This window comes from Mycetomoellerius zeteki, unplaced genomic scaffold, assembly GCF_001594055.1.
Source record: "Mycetomoellerius zeteki isolate Tzet28-1 unplaced genomic scaffold, Tzet1.0 scaffold174, whole genome shotgun sequence".
NCBI lineage: Eukaryota > Metazoa > Arthropoda > Insecta > Hymenoptera > Formicidae > Mycetomoellerius > Mycetomoellerius zeteki.
The window spans coordinates 1,634,129-1,654,025 of NW_017256696.1; the positions used below are offsets into that span (position 1 = coordinate 1,634,129).

At 31.8% G+C, this 19,897-nt stretch overlaps 1 protein-coding gene across 1 annotated transcript in view; it reads right to left on the reverse strand.

The window, feature by feature from the left end:
* The window catches only part of inaE (inactivation no afterpotential E), a 45,806-nt gene that overhangs the window by 12,738 nt on the left and 13,171 nt on the right, over positions 1–19,897 (reverse strand). Inside the window, exons 3-9 of the mRNA XM_018446247.1 lie at positions 6,527–6,738; positions 4,079–4,180; positions 3,011–3,197; positions 2,373–2,457; positions 1,608–1,936; positions 730–931; positions 92–280 (exon numbers count right to left, since the gene is read on the reverse strand). Coding sequence (XP_018301749.1) covers positions 92–280; positions 730–931; positions 1,608–1,936; positions 2,373–2,457; positions 3,011–3,197; positions 4,079–4,180; positions 6,527–6,738 — 1,306 coding nt within the window. The remainder of the gene's footprint in view (positions 1–91; positions 281–729; positions 932–1,607; positions 1,937–2,372; positions 2,458–3,010; positions 3,198–4,078; positions 4,181–6,526; positions 6,739–19,897) is intronic.

A 19,897-nucleotide genomic window follows, 5' to 3' on the forward strand; every position in this document is an offset into this window, starting at 1 on the left:
GCTGAACATTGAAGTAACGCGATGCGATAACTACTTCGGGACTATCATTTATTTTGATAACGAGCGACTCATTTGCACATAATATGCCTACCTTTGCGCGAGCACACGCGATAATGTCCTCCTCTTGCAATTTCTTGCGTATATATTCAGCGGCCTGTACCATCCCTTTGTGCCCGAACCAATCCTCTCTCGGAGGCGACAAAGGTAATACCTCGCCTTCGGCGTTTAGGTCTGTCAGCACGTCCTTCATGCTTAAGGTCCCTCGTATACTGATCACAATCTATATATGTGTGTGTAAAAAACACGAACGATTGAAATACAGAAATGGAAGAATAGAAAAAAAGAAGACACGAAAGTTAAAATCGTTAAATCGATAACAGTTCTGAAAGAAAATAAAAAGATATTAAAACAATAAAAAATAATATAATAGATCAATGACTCGAATAACCGATAGATTGATGTAAAAAGTCGAAAAATTTGTTACTTGACTCTTCTGCTATTGAGAGAAATAATGAAATTATTATCATCTATTATCTCCGATAATTAACATCTTCCAGTTGATTCTGTCAAGCTGTCTTTACTGTACCAAGTACGCTTTACCGTAAAATTAGTAACTAGATGTCGATAAAAAATAAACTCTACTTTGACTCTTTGAGCCTTAAGAGGCTTGTATAAGCTCCGCAACGATTAACGAACGATATTCGAGAAATCGCATCGACAGCGACAAACCTTTCTCTTCGTATAATCGAGCGCAACGAAGAACGGCGTCTCGCCAACGTCAACGTGGAAGGTTGCATAGATGACTTCGATCTCTCCCAAAATGAGCATTCTACTCAGGGCAGCGTAATTACACCGGCAGCAATTGTCGTCGATGACTGTCGCCATATCCTCGTGACGAGTGCCGCACGGAAAGCAGCAGCAACATTGCAATCTACCGCGTAAAAGAGAAGGTAAACAAGATAAAGCGGAGGCGTCGTACGTGGCCAGTACGTTCACGTGATTGCGAATGGAACATTACAAAGAAAAATAAGTGTGTTATGCTGTTTATGCGCGAAATTAACACAACAAAAAATATAGTGGAAAGCATGCAGTACTTTTTAAATTAATAACTTTTTGCGACTGATTATATATACTTTCTTTTGCTTATTTTATTTTATCCTACAAAGTTGTTGTTACATTCTGCAGTTATTCATATTTCACATCAATATATTTACTTTAATATTCTTTAACTTTTTTTCTCATACTTTCTCGTTCGCTCTTTATTACGATACTTTCCCATGCGTTACATTTTCTGACGTTCGAAGTTTTCTTATATGCTTACATTGCTTACGTCGTAATAAATTCAAAATTTGTAATATACTTGTACAAGACAAGTTTTATACTGTTATTCGTTACGAGATATGAAAAATAAAGTTTATGATACTCAAATGCAAGAAATACTAGAATATTTTATTTCCGATGCAAATCTACAAGAAACTTCACGTTTTATAAGTAATCATTTAAAGTTAAAAATCTTGTTGGTTAATAATATTCTGATTATACGTATTGCAGCTATGAGAGAATGCATATTACACAATAATATGATAAGCTTCGAGCCTAGAAATTACCTGGTGCATAACTGGCAGAATTGGGTGGAGGAATCAACGAGAAACATGGGCCAACCGTAGGCGGCGAGGGCAAAGTGCATATAGTGGATAGCCAACTGAAAATGGCTCAGATCGCCGTCCTCCGTCAGGGACAGGAACTTTGTACGCGGAGTGACCGGCACTCCCGACAGGAACTCATATGTGTCGTTTTTGCGCTGCTTAACTATCAATTCGCGTTCGATCTTTTGAAATTTTCTGAGCAGCACCAGGCCAGCTACCACGTCCGATGGCACCACGTCCAAATCGCGAAAGAAATCGCTCAACAACCGGGCGATGTCGGCGAACGAGTTCTGCGAAAAGCAACATATCGTTCTTTTTGTCAGAATGAAATTCGTGTTTGACCAACAACATACAATTAATCATTGAAAATTGAAATAATTTTCTTCCAGCAAAATTTAATTTACTATTCCTTGCTTTTACATACCGTGCTTTATCTATAAACTCTGTCCATTTTTTTCTATTCTCAATTTTAAAATTATATATTTTCTTAAAGTTTTAATAAAATTTTAATATATTAAGTTAATTACTATATTTTTATATTACTGATAATTGCAACAGATTAAAAATAGTAATAGTTTTGAGAAATGCATTCTTGTATAAAAATATCGTAATTTCATACAAGATTGCATTTCTTTTTGTATCTTGCGTCTAATATTTCTATATATATATATATTAGACGCAAAGATTTATTCTTCTGGACTTCTCTATTAATTGTTTCATACTTACTCGATTGCGATCGGAGTTACCCATGCAACAGAACAACACTCTGCACCTATTGTCCCAGCTGTCCTGGTAAGCACGTATGACTTTTCTACAACACATTCGAATACTCTATCAAAGACGCATAAATTAAAGCGACGTAAAAAATCGCATGAGACAAAATTTCATCGTGGCAGTGGGACATAAAATGGATCAACAATGCGGTCATTACAGTGAAAAAAACACAGCATTGCTTAGACACATTTAGAAATGGGAGCACATTTTAAGAGCTATTTCCGCAAAAGAATCTTACTCCTTCGGATACTCCTTCGCTTTCTTGGGCTTTATTTGTAATAAAACTAGATTCAAGATTAACTTTTATGTTTGCGTTTATCATCGAAACAATAAAGAATACAAAATAAAATAGAGATGAAAAATCGATCCGTTTCTTGTCTCTCTAGGGAAAAATACGCGACATTGTAGGAAGTTTTCAATGTTTTATATCATTTGCAATTACGTTGATAAAAATGTAGAGGGAATGTCACAAAAGAAATTCTCGCAAAATTGAGAAAAGAAGGATCTATCTTATATTCATGCTGGACAAAAAGCAACGCGCAAAACATGAAAAAAAAATTCCAAATATTTTCGTATGTAAGATACCATACCGTTGTCGCCAATTTCGACTTCTGCTGCCGCTGCGTTTGTAATGCAATCTTGCCCCCCTCGATTCCGCCTCCCTCATGCTACGCTGATACTTCTTCATCTTCACCCAGGATCTGCCAGCTGCATCGTACGTGCACCAAATGGTCACCATCATCAACGCCAGCAGGCACCAATTCGATATCACTAAACCTGTTAAATTCAACTCGATTTCGCATTTTGCGGAGGAATTTGATTTATAGATGAAAAATATATTTTGTAAAATATCAAACGCAATATTTTTGCGTAACAGAAAAAAAGTGAACATATTTTCTAACGACTGTTGAAAGAAATACAGGCATGAAGTTAAAACAAAATAACAAAATGTTATTTTTAACTCAAGGTTGGATTATCACTGCTGATCCTTTGATATTTAACAGGGTAGTTTATGGAGCTACAGTTTTATTGTCATATTATCTCATGATAATATTATAAATATACATTATCAATATTTTGTGTGATATATAGCTCTGTTTATAGATGGTTAATTTATAAATTTTTACGCTCTACACAGTTGGAAAAAATGTGTTGAATTTAACATAAATCGCATGTCTCAACAAACGGTCCACTCAAATTTTTGAGTTAATTTTCACAAGATAAATATGTTAGAAGATAACACAAATATTATGTAAGAGAATAAATAAAAAGAAAGATAACATCGATACAGTTTGTAAATATACCGTGGGAACATAATTTTTTTTAGAAAATTAACATTTATGATATGTTAAATTAACGCATATTTCATTTATTTGTCTTAGAATTTACGTTTTAAAACACATTATTTTTATGTTACTTGTTTATTTACTCATAAATTGTATCAGTTTGACACTAAGAAACATTGAATATCAATTTCACAAAAAATCTTTAAATATAAAATAATCACATTATGTTAAATTAACACTCGAATATGTTAAAAAATTCAACACAAACTGTTAACACAAACGTGAATGGACCGTTTCCAATACAAATACACAAATTTTTTTTACTGTGTATGATACGAAGAAACGTATGTAGCTCTCAAATGCAAAACTTACCTAACATAACGCCCTTAGCTTGGTCCACTGGACAGGTTTGGTAATAACGCGCTAGCCAAGTAACACCTGTGCACAGCCACCCAGTCTCCACCAGTACCAAGACTAGAAACAAACCCTTCGTAAAATCTCATGTCATCGTAATTCCATTTTCTCTTCCACTTCAATGCAGCGATCCGAGCGAAATAGCGCTCTTAATTAACTGGTATAAAGGAAAATTTTTTTAATAAAAATGAAAAAAGGCTGCAAGGACCTGTCTCGAGAAATTTTGAAATATTATCTCCCTTTATTATCTCTCTATTATACATCATCTTTCTACGTTGTTTGAGCTTACGCAAAAGCTTTTTTACAATAATGAGGAAGTGACGCCTGTCACACCGACATCGCATTGGATAGAAAGATTGAAGCAATCAACAACATGCAACTTACAAAACCTTTCTCCGATGTCGCGGAATTTATAATAGCGCGTATCAGCGTCTGCCTTCCGAAGCGGAAACGCACGACTGAGAGGGTGTTTCTGCGGTGAAACAAACACATTTGACCCAGTTGCGACAATAACCGCGACTGTCTGAGGTACTTTCAAATCACCGCGTAGGATTGATAAATGGATTTAAAATATCTGTACGTACACACTACCGTTGTTATATTGAATAATGAGATAAGAAAAACAGCTGTATTTTATTATCTATACACGGAAAAAATAGCTATGGTTGCCACGACCAAAAGTTGCCCATCAATACATTTTTTTAATTATAAGAACTATACGATTGTGATAACCGTAAGATTAGCTGTTAAGACATGTCCATCTTACGGTTATCATAACCAAATACAATATATTAATGGGCGAAAATAATATCATTATTTCTGGTTGTGACAACCGTAATATTTTTTCGTATACTTATATATTCTTCGACAAAAATTCAAATCTTCATTAAATGATGTTATCATTACCATTATGACTGAAAAAAATAACGATCGTTACCGAAAAAAGTAACGAGTTACTTTCCAACCATGACAGTTTGTAACAAACGAACCAATTGTGTACAAAAATTCGTCAAAAACATCTGTCATTAAGAAATAATATGATATATTAGAATATTCCTTTCGATTAAAAGAGTTCAAATACTATACATTGCGAAGGGATTATAAATAAAAAACGATGACTGAAAAATGCGGAATAATAATCGCCTGATTAATTTTGTTCTCTAGACAACTTAATATTCCGCGTCATTTATATCAGCGACATTAAATTATAATGGAATCGCGAATTCATTTCGCGCGGATTTTGTGCAATTTAACAATACTGCGATGAAAAATAAATCATGGAGAGCGGAAAGGCGCTTAAGTAAAAACAAGGGCACTGCATATATTTTAACTTATATAAGTCAAAACAACTCTCGTCTCGCAAACGTGGAAATTGGAAAAAAAGCGAAAAATACTCAGATATAAAATAAGAATCGAAGTAAAAGTGCTAGTAGCAAAAAATTGAAGTGGGTTATACGTTTACACATGATACACAGTACGATAGATGTTATACAACGTGCACAACAAATATTATGATACGAAACCATTTCATCAATATATTTCATGTTGACAATCTCTCAATATTAATCCATAAAAATTTAATAATATTGCCGATAGGCAACATCAGCATATTGAGAATATATACTAATTGTAAGCGATTAAAAAGGATTTGTTTCGCATAAAGTACGACAAAATATTTCTGTAATATCAGTTTTCTTGTTTATAAATTAAATTTCACTGATATATACACAGTAAAAAAATTTGTGTATTTGTGTTGGAAACGGTCCACTCACGTTTATGTTAACAGTTTGTGTAGAATTATTTAACATATTCGAGTGTTAATTTAATATAATGTGATTGTTATTTAAAGATTTTTGTGAAATTGATATTCAATGTTTCTTAATGTCAAAATGACACAATTTATGAGTAAATAAACAAGTAACATAAAAATAATGTGTTTTAAAACGTAAATTCTAAGACAAATAAATGAACATATTATCATAAATGTTAATTTAAAAAAAAAAAATATGTTCCCACGGTATATTTATAAACTGTGTCGATGTTATCTTTCTTTGTATTTATTCTCTTACATAATATTTGTGTTACCTTCTAACATATTCATCTTGTGTAAAATTAACTCAAAAATTTGAATGGACCGTTAGGGACAAGCGATTTATGTTAAATTCAACACATTTTTTCCAATTGTGTATATTTATATCAGTGATAAATTCTTACTTGTTACAAAAAAAAAGAATGTAAAAATTGAGATAAAGGATATGAAATAAAATCATAAAAAAATATGTATTCTAGATTAAAATATATTACTCCCAAAATATGGTGCTGCAATTTTATTCCTTTCTATTCCACTTGGCACTTCGATTGAGATGTAACATGAATTAACAATGAGTACAAGATAAAGATACTCACATAGTCGGAAGTAAAGGACGTACTGCATCGGGGCTCTTGCCGTTGTATCCAGGATGCTGCCTCTCGTTGCCAAGAAGCAGATGTAGAATTCTACCATCATGCAAACCACGAAAAGACCCTCATATCCGATCACGTACTGCCACAAAAGAAGAACGCAGGTATCGCTACGATCCCATTCGAGAATTCCCAGTAGAACGCCCAGCACTGTCAACCTGCGTACACATAAAGAAGGTCCTTTAAGGCGATGAAATTTACGAAGTAAACACATCTAAACCTAGTTCTCGATGATAAATAAAGGCGCAGTGAAAAACGTCCCTGCAGGAATTACATGTTCATGATTTAAAGTTCAAACTGCAACTTTTAAATACACACGTACGCAGGCATGTGCCCAGTTTATGTAATTCAAGATATTAATAATTCTATAATAAAATACAACCTCATTGTTATTTAAAATTCGAAAATAAAATAAAAAATAAAATTATATTATATAACAATTATCTAATAAAAATATCATATTCTTCGGTCTGTAAAGAGATTGAATATCTCTTTGTGTAAAGACATCATTAGGTAAATCCTTCTATTATGTAGTCTATTGTTTAACAACGATAGAATATCAAGTTCATCGTCGACATTAATAATCAGAGTATGCTTTCAGTTACATTATTGACGACCATAGATAGAGATAATAGATAGACAAAAACGAAACAACTTATCACAAAAGTTACGAAAGTTAGTACATTCGAACTTTGCAAATCGCGACTTTTTGTTACACACAGTGTATAAATCACCTTTACAGTACACGATAGATAAAACTATTCGGGACTTTCGGTGGACCGTGCAATGAATGCAACCGCATGGAACTGCATCGACGAGCTTTCAAACGGTTTGATCAACCGGAAGCTTTATTTAACGAACACCAGACAAATGATCTTCGACACGATGTTTTCTGGTTGTCGAAAAGCCACCAGGAAAAAAAATAAAGAAAATTAATTTCATGGAAATTAATTCTATTCTAGAAAAAGGTATTGATCTGTATATTCCATGCAGATATTGATACAGTGAATGTTATTTTAATCCATTTATATCGAGGAGTAGATTATTTATAACTGTACGTCAAATATCTGTTTTAAATAACGATAAAACTATGATCTTGTTATCAAAAATTTAATAACAGTTGGTGTCTCTGGATCAATAATAATAATTTAGAATTAAATTTCGAAGAATTTAAATAATTAAGTTACATACAGTAAAAATTAGAAGTTAGAATTCAAATTTATGATAGGTACTACAGTAAAATAATTACCAAGATTATAATAACATCTATCTCGAAACTTTGCAACAGACACAATTCTGTTTAAATCCTGTGTAATGTTTGTTCCTCGAAATATCAAGAATATGTTTGCTAAGATAATGTCTATCATATTAAACGACGATGACACCGTGGATATATATATATATATATATATACACACATACATACATACAGTGTTTCAGACCTAACGCATCACCTATATACAATACTAATGGCAGATTCCCACAAATTATTTTGAGATTAAAATTTTAATACTCTAAAATGTCAAGATCATAATAGGTTTTTAATTATAATCATTTAAAGCTAACCAATTATATAAAAAAAATATTTAGCCTGGACATTATGATATTAAATTTTCATCTTAAAATGACTTCAGGAACCTGCCATCAGCAGGTGGTCTGCGTTAGGTCTGAAATACCCTGCGTACATATACAGGATGACCTATTTTAATCTATCACCCCAAATATTTCCGTTCCCTTGCATTTTACAAGAAAATGTTGGTGACCTTCATGTGACCTTTAAACGACTATCAGTATTTATATGCCATCATATTTCGTGTCGTTTTGTAGTATGCGGCACTATGCGGTATGACGCGCCGCTCGGTCAGCGAACGAGTCCCGAATACGTCTCGGACGGAATGTCTCATCGGTCGTATCCCGTTGACACGTGCAGGATACGTATCAGGCGAGAAACGTGTTCTCCGCGACACGTAAAACATTTCTTTCCGAGGTCGCTTAGAGACATGGGAGGGAAGCTGACCATACTTCGCACATAAAGCCTATTTTAAACGATCTATATTTTACATATACGAGAATGGTCGCGATCTGATAAGTCGATCGCTTATTAGGAACACTTAAATATTAGAACATTGTAAATTTGATATCTTTAATTACAAATATGTATCCTGCTAAACGTTATACATACATACGTTAAAATATTCGAATGATTATAACAATTTTTTAATAAAATTAAATAGTTACAGTTTCCTTTGTTACAATAATATTTTCTCCACGTTAGAGACATTTTATGTATTTATTTCGAAATTTAATAATATATCCGAATAGTTGAACACAACGGGACATCTCTTTATGCAACCAACCATATCGAAACGTGGCACGTGCCGCACAAAGTGGTGGATCGACTGTAATGCGACTGAAGGAAATCCAAGTCGCAGTGAAATACAGAGAGAGCAAGAGAGATTGAAAAATCGAATAAGATAGGAGTTGAAGAAGAAAATGCTGCGAGAGAACGCGAGAGAAAATAGCAGACACGAAGCAGGGTCGTCAGAACGTTGGACGTTGCTTCGTGGTGGTTTCGTATCGATTTACCTTGTAGCCGGCTTTTCTGCCGTTTCCATCACGGGCCGTATAGTTTCTCGCCTCTTCTAGGCTCAAGACAAGATAGCCAGAGGAAAATCCAAAGGCGATTCTAGTCTTTGCCTGTATCAAGGCGAATTAAAAATGTCACAGCTGTCACAAGCATTTCGTTCGAGCGGGGATTTCATTTAATTTTTTTCTGTGAAAATCTAATTCAATTCTTAACCGTAGAGTAATAAAGAGTATATCATATAACTGGAGCATCCTACTCCCCTTTTCGTACTAAAAATAGCTAATCTGTTAAAAGCAAGTTTACAACAGAATGAACGCCGCGAGCGAATACCAAGAAAACAAATAGAAACACATTTAAAACAAAAAGAAAATAACAAATAAGTTTATCGAACAAAAAAAAACGAAAAAAGTACAAAATTAAATACATCGAGCTTTTTCTTAAGCTACGGCTAAGAGAATCGTCAAATATACTTTTCTAATACAGGCAAGAGTAAAATCTACAAGAAAATTCATATATTTCACAGAACATCTCTGAAATTAAACGGAAAAGTTTTTTATAAGATGTAAACTGCATTTTGTCCGCGAACGATGGCGTAAATGAAATTGCGGCAATCAGAAACTTTGCATTTTGTCGGCTATTTGTATTCGGGTAACTTTCTTGATATTTGCATCGTGGCCTTCGTTTCTATGGGCTCGCTTTGCTTCGCACCCTTCGAACTTCGAGGGATGTCAATTTACGCAATTACTGGTTTCATTACCTCAAGTACGCGACTTACTCAAGTATGCAACTTATAAAAGCATTTGCATCAATCCTTTTGAAAGGTATTTCTTTTTGAATGTGGAATAATTTCAATGATACATTTTTCTTCTCTTGACTACATTTCAAAACTTTAGAAAATCATCTTTAAAAAAGAGGTAGAAAAAAAAATATAAAATTAATTTAATTCTTTAATATTATATCATGTTCCAAATGTTCAATAAAAATAGGCATATCGTATATTTTACAGTCAAGTGTATATTTGTATATTTTAATATCATTATACTAATCTACATTTTTTCATACTTTTGCATATTTTTATACAGAGTTTTCAATGATAAGATATGTACGATAAAATATGTATTTAAGTAATGACAGAGTTAATTGCAAGTAAAAAAAATATAATACAGAAAATGTTGCACTATGCAATATTTCTTATTTTATGATTAATATTATTATCATATTATATTATTATACGTAATTTTCATCTAATACGATTATACATATAAGTTCAATAGTTAGTCGCTTAATAAACTTGTTTGAGGTATCAGTGCAGAATATAATGGTGACAATGTTCCAGCATTCTCTATTCAACGTTGACTTTATGCATGCTACCGTCTAGCATCTATTGTATATTATGACTCCCAAAGTGCTGTCGTGAAAAGCACTAGAATACATATGGCACCTATATACTACGTTATATTTGAGTCATGTTACAAATAACATATATTTAGATACACATAAACTCTTGGACCAATTTCGAGCAAACAAGAGCGTTTGTAGACATCCAGATATTAATTACATCATTATACTATAAATTAATATCGCATTCGAGGAGAAACAATTGAAAGTATTAAATTGTAAATTTAAGAAGTAAATTATATCTCTACTGTAACAAAAAAATTTCAAATGAATGCAAAAGCATAAAATTTCTCGAAAATTTAAATAGAGAAATCAAAATGATTTAATTGTTACTACAGGATATAAAAATATCGGAAAAATTCTTTACATGTAAATAATATTTTAACTGACGATGCATAAAGAATTTCAAGAGAGCTGCTGAATAGCAGCAGTGAAAAGAGTTGGCGTTTGGATGATCGGCCAGTCTGCAGAAAAACGCGGTTCAGTTAACGTCCAGTTTAAAGTAGCTGCTTTCAACGAGACGTCTCATTACCGTATCTCGTAAAAACACGAACAAAAAACTATCGTTTCCGCTTTTTCTCGAAGCTCACTATTCGTTGTTAACTCTTACCAAATTCAGTTGAAAATTTATAACTATGTACTTCATATAGAAAGAGGTATTTCTCTTTTAATAAATCTATTACGTTTGTCGGATGAAGAATTACAATTTCTCTGACATTATATATATATATATATATTTTGCTGCTCTTTTAATTTTTTCACTTTAAAATTATTTCTTAAATTATTAATAAGATCTTTTCATTTAAAAAATTTTTTGGCAATGCATTGACTTAGATTATTAACGATGTATAGTTCTGATCTAGATTCAAAATTTATCGCAATTACATCAGTAGTAATATCAGTTCTCGTAATCTCCTCATAATTTTTTCAAGAAAAGCCTAACATGTTCGATAATGTGCATTAACCACATAAAGAGGCGCCGTAATGTCTCTCTTCAATCTCGAAAGATGTTCCCGATAATTTTGTGAAATCAGGTCAATCTATGAGTAGAAAAATTCAACGCTAATATAATCTTTGATCCATTATCGAATATCTCTTAAATGTTCATTCATATTTAACATGATTTTATACCATTTCTTTTGTGTGTACCTTCGTAATAAATCTGAAGCTCATTAAAGTTGGAGAAATAATCGCGAACGTTTTCTCACACAAACTGAGACTAAGAGAGCAGTATTGAGCGGAAGGGACGAAGCCACACTCGTAATTACTCGGGCAAGTTTCGAGGCAGCTGTATCGTTGAATTTCATGGATGAGGAGTTTAAGATGTTCTTAATACTTGGAACATACAAGAGATACAAGTAAGTGCCAGAGAGATGTAGAGAGTGCCAATAAGACGCGGTTAATTTCAACTCTTATATCTATATATCCCGAAACTGAAACACTCAATATTGTTGTATAAAAGAAAATGCGAACGAGATGAAAAGATAAATGGAAGTCCTCGACAACACATATTTCTATTTCTGAGCTGCCGAATGATATTGGACATTCCAATTTCGACGATGTTTCTATATTTGAGCTGCAATATAACTTCTAATCCATTAACTTGAAACCGTTGTCAAACTTTTGCTTCGGAAATAAATCACGCCAAGATACGAGTACACATCGCCGATCAATGGCATAAGCAAACAGTTATCTAATCTTTCATTTTCAAACGGAAATTATTTTGATAAGATATATATTTATTTATACATATATAAGATGAGATGAGTCTTTTCAAGCGATATTTTTTTTTTATGTATCATCAATTGTCAAATTTTGATTTAAAATATTTTTTCAGAAAAGATAATACGAAAAGACCAATGTATTACTTAAAATAAATAATATACTTAAAAATAAATAAATTAAAAATAATAAAATTAAATTAAATAAAAAATAATAATTAAAAATAATAAAATAAATAATATACTTAAAATAAAAATCACTTTCTTCTATAAGATAAAATTAATGGAAAATCAAATTTTTATTATATAATATCTTATTAAATTTGTTTTATTATATTAACTTTATATTATATAACATCGATGTCTCTCTTTATATTTTTGCGCGGTTTAGCAAACTTTTTTTTAGCTCATAAGAGGATTCTGTAACGCGAAATTAATTGTAATTAATAAGAGTTAATTCTCGCCGAGGTGTTTTGAAAATTTCTGCGATGCAGGCGCGTGTGGTGCGCAATGCTGCAGTACTCGGCAATGGTAACCTTTGACATTTAGTCGCGGAAACGTTTCTCATATCCGGTCGGGTAAAGCTCAATACTCTGCCCGCGGAATTAATGGTGGAGAACCCGCCGAATTAAATATTGCATGCTCAAGTGTCATAACTTTGTACACGATAAAAAGGATCACTCTTTGATTCGAGAATTTTTAAAAACTTTGCGACGATCTTATGCGACGAAGTTCACGTTTTAAGTTGTGAGTTATTTCTGTATTTCTGGATAAATTTAAGTAATACTGTCACGTTATAATATGAAACATTAAATAAAGAAATTATGAAGTAATAAGCAATTATAAATCACGGTGACAAGAAAAATAAGACATATTTTTCCTAGAAATGTTGATGAAAAGAAATTATCACAAAAATCTGTTAATGCGGGGTTAATGCGCGAGTAATGCTCCAAATCATGATAATTAGTCGTTGCGAATAAACAATGTAGATTTAGCATGGAGTGCAAATATTATGCAATATAACATGCAAATATTGTGCAGTGATCGTGTAAATTTTTATTATTATTTAATAATAAAATATCTTGATGTATAATAGAGATAACATGACAAAGTTCAAAACAAGCGCAATAATTATATCCGATCGCTATAACAATCAACGATAATCCACACGATATCGAGAGATGGAATAGTGTAATGGAAGTTCACTACTGTAACTATAACCGTGCGCAATTTCACACGTGGTAACTACAATCTTGACACACAAATTCGTCGATTGACTTTGTTGCGACAAAGGAAATAAAGCTCGGATAAATGAAAACACAATTTTACGAGATGATGTAATAGAAATCTATGCGCGTTTTCTTCTTTATGTTAACATTGTCAAAATATGTTGAAATGCCAAGAAAAGCTTTAGTGACAAGAAGTTTATTTTGCTAGTGTAGAATTTTATTTGTCAACGTCTTATCTTCTCGATAAAATACTTCGGAAAATGTCAACTGGTTTAAAAGTGAAATCTGACCTTAAGTTATTAATGAAACGACTTGTCTTTCCACGAAATACTTAGGAAAATGTCAACTAGTCCAAGAGTGAAATTTAATCTTAATGAAATAATAGAACTAGGGAGTTTTCACCGATGAGAATTGCTTTCAAAAATAAAGCTCGAAGCTTAAGAGACCAAACATTCCAAAAATTCTGGGCGATCATTTATATTCCAACATGACCAAAACTGCCAGCTTTTACATTACGAGCTAAGCAGACAAAGGACTATTTATCGCCATGAAACACCGAAGTAATATACCGGGTGTCTTAATAAGTTGCCTTTTTTCTAAATTATAAGCATTATATAAACCGGAAATAAGTAGCGATTGTTTTAATATTAAAAAGATCATAATTTTTTAATTATAAACAGTCAAAAAATTGTAAGTTTAAAACAAGAAAAAATATCGCAGAGCCTCGGTCTTTTAATTTTGCATGTATATGTCGTAATAAAGCATTTAAATTGCAAATATATGCTCTATATATTCTTATGGAGCGCTTATCTATAGAAAGAAAATTCACTTTGAACGATTAATTGAATTTTGCATGTATATGTATATATAATTTTAAATCTATTTTAAGAAAAAATCTTCAATCTGTTTAATTATTAATGTATTTAATGTTGAAAATACTAAAAAATTTGTGCTAAAGAAAATCTGGATTTTCGGTTACAATATGATTTCTGATACACCTTGTATACTGATTTCGTGATTCGAAGGGAATAGCCGTATGGCGAATTTCATGAAGGGGACGCAGACGGATTTGCATCGCTATGGTAAAAGGATCCTGCACCCTCGCATTCATGCTCGGGGATGCTGAATCGTTTGATGGTGGTGCACAGTCCGTGTTTTAGACTGCCCCTGCTAAGGCGGACATTGAACCGTTTGTCCGGAAAAAAATCGAAAGTCGCAAACTCTGAATATTGACGTATAATCGGAATATACAATATGGTTCTGTATATAATCGCGTTCTTATCATGCTTATTGTATTTATTATAATTTCATTTAAAAAATCTATTCTAATACGAAGCTCTTTGCAATTTTATTTTATACAAAATATTATATAAGAGAAAATATCAAATACATGACATATAATAAAAATCGTTCAAAAAAAGAATTATATAAAATATACAGAAAATAAATATATCAAAATTTAGGAACTAACTTTTTCCATTGCAAACAGATAATCAGTAAAAATAATCACTATAATTAAACATGCAAGAGATTAGGAACAGAATTGCTTAAAAATGATTTGTCTCCAGTTAATTTTTAAATATTTTATAGGGTCTATTTTTCATAAATATTTTTCTTTCGAGTGTTCGGAAATTGCAAGTAAAGGAAATAGATAATCATAGACTTATTTTAACAATATTGATTCATTCTAACAGAGTGTCATTCATCATCTAGTCGTTTTATAGCACGAGAATCACGAGAGAGTGTGGATATAGCGATCGTCGGCAATTAATCGACTTCGCACACAGGCAGCTTGATTTACAGTGACACGATGGCCACGTTCATAAAACCTCGACAAGTTTATTAAGCTGAGCGTCTAATGTAAATGAGAGATCTGGTGAGAATCCATGTGCCCATCTTGTCGCTGCACGGACTTGTGAACTTTGTCTTCATAGAAGTACTGATCTCTCATACATATCGTGAATCGAATATCTCAGAATTAGGTATTTGTATTAAAAGAGCTGCTTTCACATATTAAAAATTTTTCTTATTAATTTCAATTAAGTTTTTCTCTAACAGAAATTATAATTCAATCGCAGCTTTTTAATTTTCAATACAATATACATCTTTATATATTCATTTCCTAAATTACAAGTTTATTGAAATGCCAATTAAATAAAAAATAAAATGTGGACGTTGTATACCAAAATGTATAATAGTATAATTTATTTCTTATATTATAGTATATTTCAGAACTACTCTCGTAACTCATTATTTGTTTAAGATATGCAAGAAATTATGATATCACTTGGTAATTATGTAAATTAAATTTAAGAGTTTAGCACAATAATAATTTTTTTCTAATTTTTTTAAATATTTGAGAAAATTAATCCTAAAAAATAAAAAATTAAAAGTAAAATAATTTCCTAAAAAATATGCTCTTTAAGAAGTGAATTAAACGTTTTCCTTACACTTATTGCATCCATTAAAAATAAAACCATATACTAAATGCATCAACAGCGAAGAATATGTTTCCCTCTTTCTAGAATTCATTCATCTGGATGTGATCCTGGATAGAAAAGTTATCGCTCACTTTTGAATCACGCCGAATCATCGTCTTCACGGATCACGCCCGCGTCAAACACAAACGAATCGTAGCAACCCAGTTGCGTGAGAAGGTGACATTAGGTTCATGAATAAGACATGTCATTTGTTCGCGCAAACGTTTTCCTTCCCCGAGAAAATCTCAAAAGTTTTCTTATGTACAAGAGGAAAGATTCACGATGCAATTACAATCGCAAATGAATATTGTATCCTCCTCTCTTTGTGTGCACTTTGATAAATATACAAAAATATCTTTAAATTTTCTTTAATAAATTTTTTATTAAATTATTATTAATTTTCTAAACTTATTAAGGCATTTAGTTCGATTAATTGTTATTATATTTTATTACTTCATGTTCCTTATAATTTCATATTCAATTCACAATTTTGTTATTTTAATATATATTTTTTACTTAAACTGACGCAAATATTTATGCAATATCTTAAAATATATTATCATTGTTATTTCTTATTTCGCGAGAAAAAAGTCGTCTTTTGTCGTATCTCTGTGAATTTTACATTTTTTTTTACATTTCACTATAATGACATTTGTGTAAGTTTCATTCTGTTACTTTCATTCCAACGTTAATTTTGTCAAGCAAGAAATTCTCATTATGCACATACTTGGTACACATTGCAAAGAATAGAAGAACATTGGAAAGAAACAGACAACGCGCGTGACAAAATTCTTTTAATGTATTCCGAGAAGGTGGCGTCAAGAAAAACCTTTCCGTTGACTTTCAGAAAATCAAAAGCGGAACGTGAAAGAACATTTATCGAAAGAAGATAGAATCGTGAATCACATGATGTTTCTATTTTGGAACTTATTCCGTTATGTGGTTGTCATTCATCGAAAACTTTGGAAAGCTTGTCACTTTTGTAATCGTTAAATGAGCCACGATCGAGAACTCGAGGAAGAAGATGTACAAAAAGGAATGAAACGTTATTGATTAATGTTCTTGGTTATGAAAATAATGATGCGAGTTTTGCGGCTGTTTGAAATCAGGAGACACGGTAGTGTCTCGTAACATTCACACGAAAATCTAAAGCAAACTTATTTCGCTGTTAATCGCGTTTAATATTCTGTGAATGAACTAATATTATCATTGTCAAATTTGTGTTTATTAAAATAATAGGATAAATGATTAAATGACTAAAACCAGACATAAACAAAAAAATTAAATAAATAAAATGAAAAAATAAAAAACTGATAGAAAACGCAATAAATACCAGAATTTCGGTAAAAACTAGGAGCTTCGGAAAAAATACATCGTGTAGAGATAATTTTTACTAATTGATCGTCGTTGAAGCGACGACACTTTAAATCCGATAATGGATCTACCATTCCGAGTAGGACATGGAATTGAGATTACACTGATTACATACATGCCCAAAATTCCGTATGACATCAGTGATGTTTTGTTACCGATAATTACTATTGGTGCGACGTATCAATATCGAAAAAGATTAAATTTGATTGAACGGCATAAATACACAAAGATAAATAAAGGTGGCACAGTAAAAAAATCATATAACACATATATGCATATACAATAAAAGCGGTTGTAGCAATTACATTTTTAAATTACATTTACTTTTTTTATACTATTATTAATATGTTAACGCGATATTTTAATGCGATGCATAAATTATTTTTTAAGACATAAATAAAAGTAAAAATAAATTCTAGTATCCTGATTATTTAGTTTCATATAATCAACTATCACACATTTTTCTACTTCTGTGTAAGCGAGAAAGTAATATAATGATAAAGTAAATCAATAAAATCTACGTTAAAAATGTGTGTGTTTATAAAAGACGTAACTGTACGATGGTCGTGTATACTTAACATATTTTAAATCCCAATAAGCTGTAGGCTCGAATCTATACTTAGCTGTTCGCACGACGAGGAAAAAATAGTATTTAGTATACATGTACATATGCAGATAATGTTGTAGAGATTTTTTAATGGCTCATATACGAAAGAAGAAAGCGACTGATGGAAAACCTATATGATTTTTTATATGCAATATATAGATAATAAGATATTATATGCAAATTGCAATTACACTCAAAAATACAAATGTTTCAATTATAGATTTTAGTCTTCTTCAGTTTAAATAAAAACGCCATGAAAAATGTAAATTAATTCAATAAAGTAAGACATTCGATACCCACAAATTACGTTTAGTTAAAGAATAGTGGGATTATCACTCAGAAGTGCCCAATGTAAGTCCAGATAAAATGACATTAGACACCGATAAGAGAAACTATTGTAAGTGGTCAGTAAGTAATACATGATAAAGAACAAGAAAATAGAACAAGGAAAAGATAGACTGCAGTAACGATGAGAGATAACAGAAAGACTTAAATTACTTCTCACTGTTACAATCATATCTTATTCTTTTATCGGTATTTCCTGGATCTTACATCGAACAGTATTCAAGATGATAATTTCACTATTCTTTGACTTAATGTAATTTATGCGTATCGAATGACTTACTTCAGCGACAGAATTAGTTTAATTTACATCTTTTCATGAACATTTTATTATGACATCATAGTTCGCAACTATCATTTTCTCAATCAGAATTTTTACGCGTTTTTGTTTGCATTGAAGAAGACTAAAATTTACAATCAAAACGTTTGAATTTTGCATGTAACATCTTAATAAATATATGTATATCGCGCAGCAATAACTATGTGTGCTCTTATTGACTATTTTATGTTTCTTATTATTGATTTATTACGTAAAAATTATTGCAGAGCTATAACGAAGAAAATAACAATATTCATATATATTCATATATATTTTCCGAGGGAGTAACCACTTAATGTAGTCATGGGACAGAGTCCTGGAAACATTATAAAATTCATATAAAATCTCTATGTATAATCCGATAATTACATATGCAATCACGAGAAATCATTGCATAATATTAAATAAAATCGTATATTTTATCAAATTACTTTACATGTAGTGAAAAAAATTATTTGTAATCAGATGAAATCATATGAAATCATGTAATCTGTGGGACTCTGTCGATTACATTAAGTGGTTACTCCCCCGGATTACCCCCTCGTATTTTCTGTGTGTTAACTCATTATTGTATATACTATTTTATTTCATATTATACACATTCCGTTACGATTGTATTTTATCATCTTGGATTGCGTTATCCATTGATAAATACATATAAGTTTTAGAACATTTCGTATAAACAAGGATCGAGGATCAACGTGGCATCGAGCATGGACGCATAACAATACGCACGTGCGACCCCTGTCGATTGTGTGGAGTCACCCTTAAATGATTCATAGCACGCGCATAGAAAGAGAGGGCTACTCGGAGACAAAAGCTCTAGTCAGCTCTAGTCTCGTTCGCACGCGTAACGTATCGATCGGTCGCGATTTTTTGCAACTGTGACGGAAGCAAAGAAACTTGTTAAAAACGCGGAATGAAAGTTGCGGCTGCAGCGAAAGCGCGAGAATAAGCAAAAGTTTGTTTTATGTTACGAGTCGCCTTATATGCGTCGCCTCGAAGAGAATACCTTACTTAAAGATTCAGAAAACGTAATTAATAGAAGAACGGACGCAGTGGGCGTAAAGGCAAACATCACCCTTATGAAACTATAAGAAACTGACAGAATTTTAATAACAGATTTTTCTTTTATGAAAATCATCGAGTATTATTCGTGTATCCCAAACTTACCGTGACAACCGTTAATGACAGATTCCTGGATTATTTCGATACGAAGATCTTATATAATATCAAAATGTCGCGAGGCTGCAATAGTTT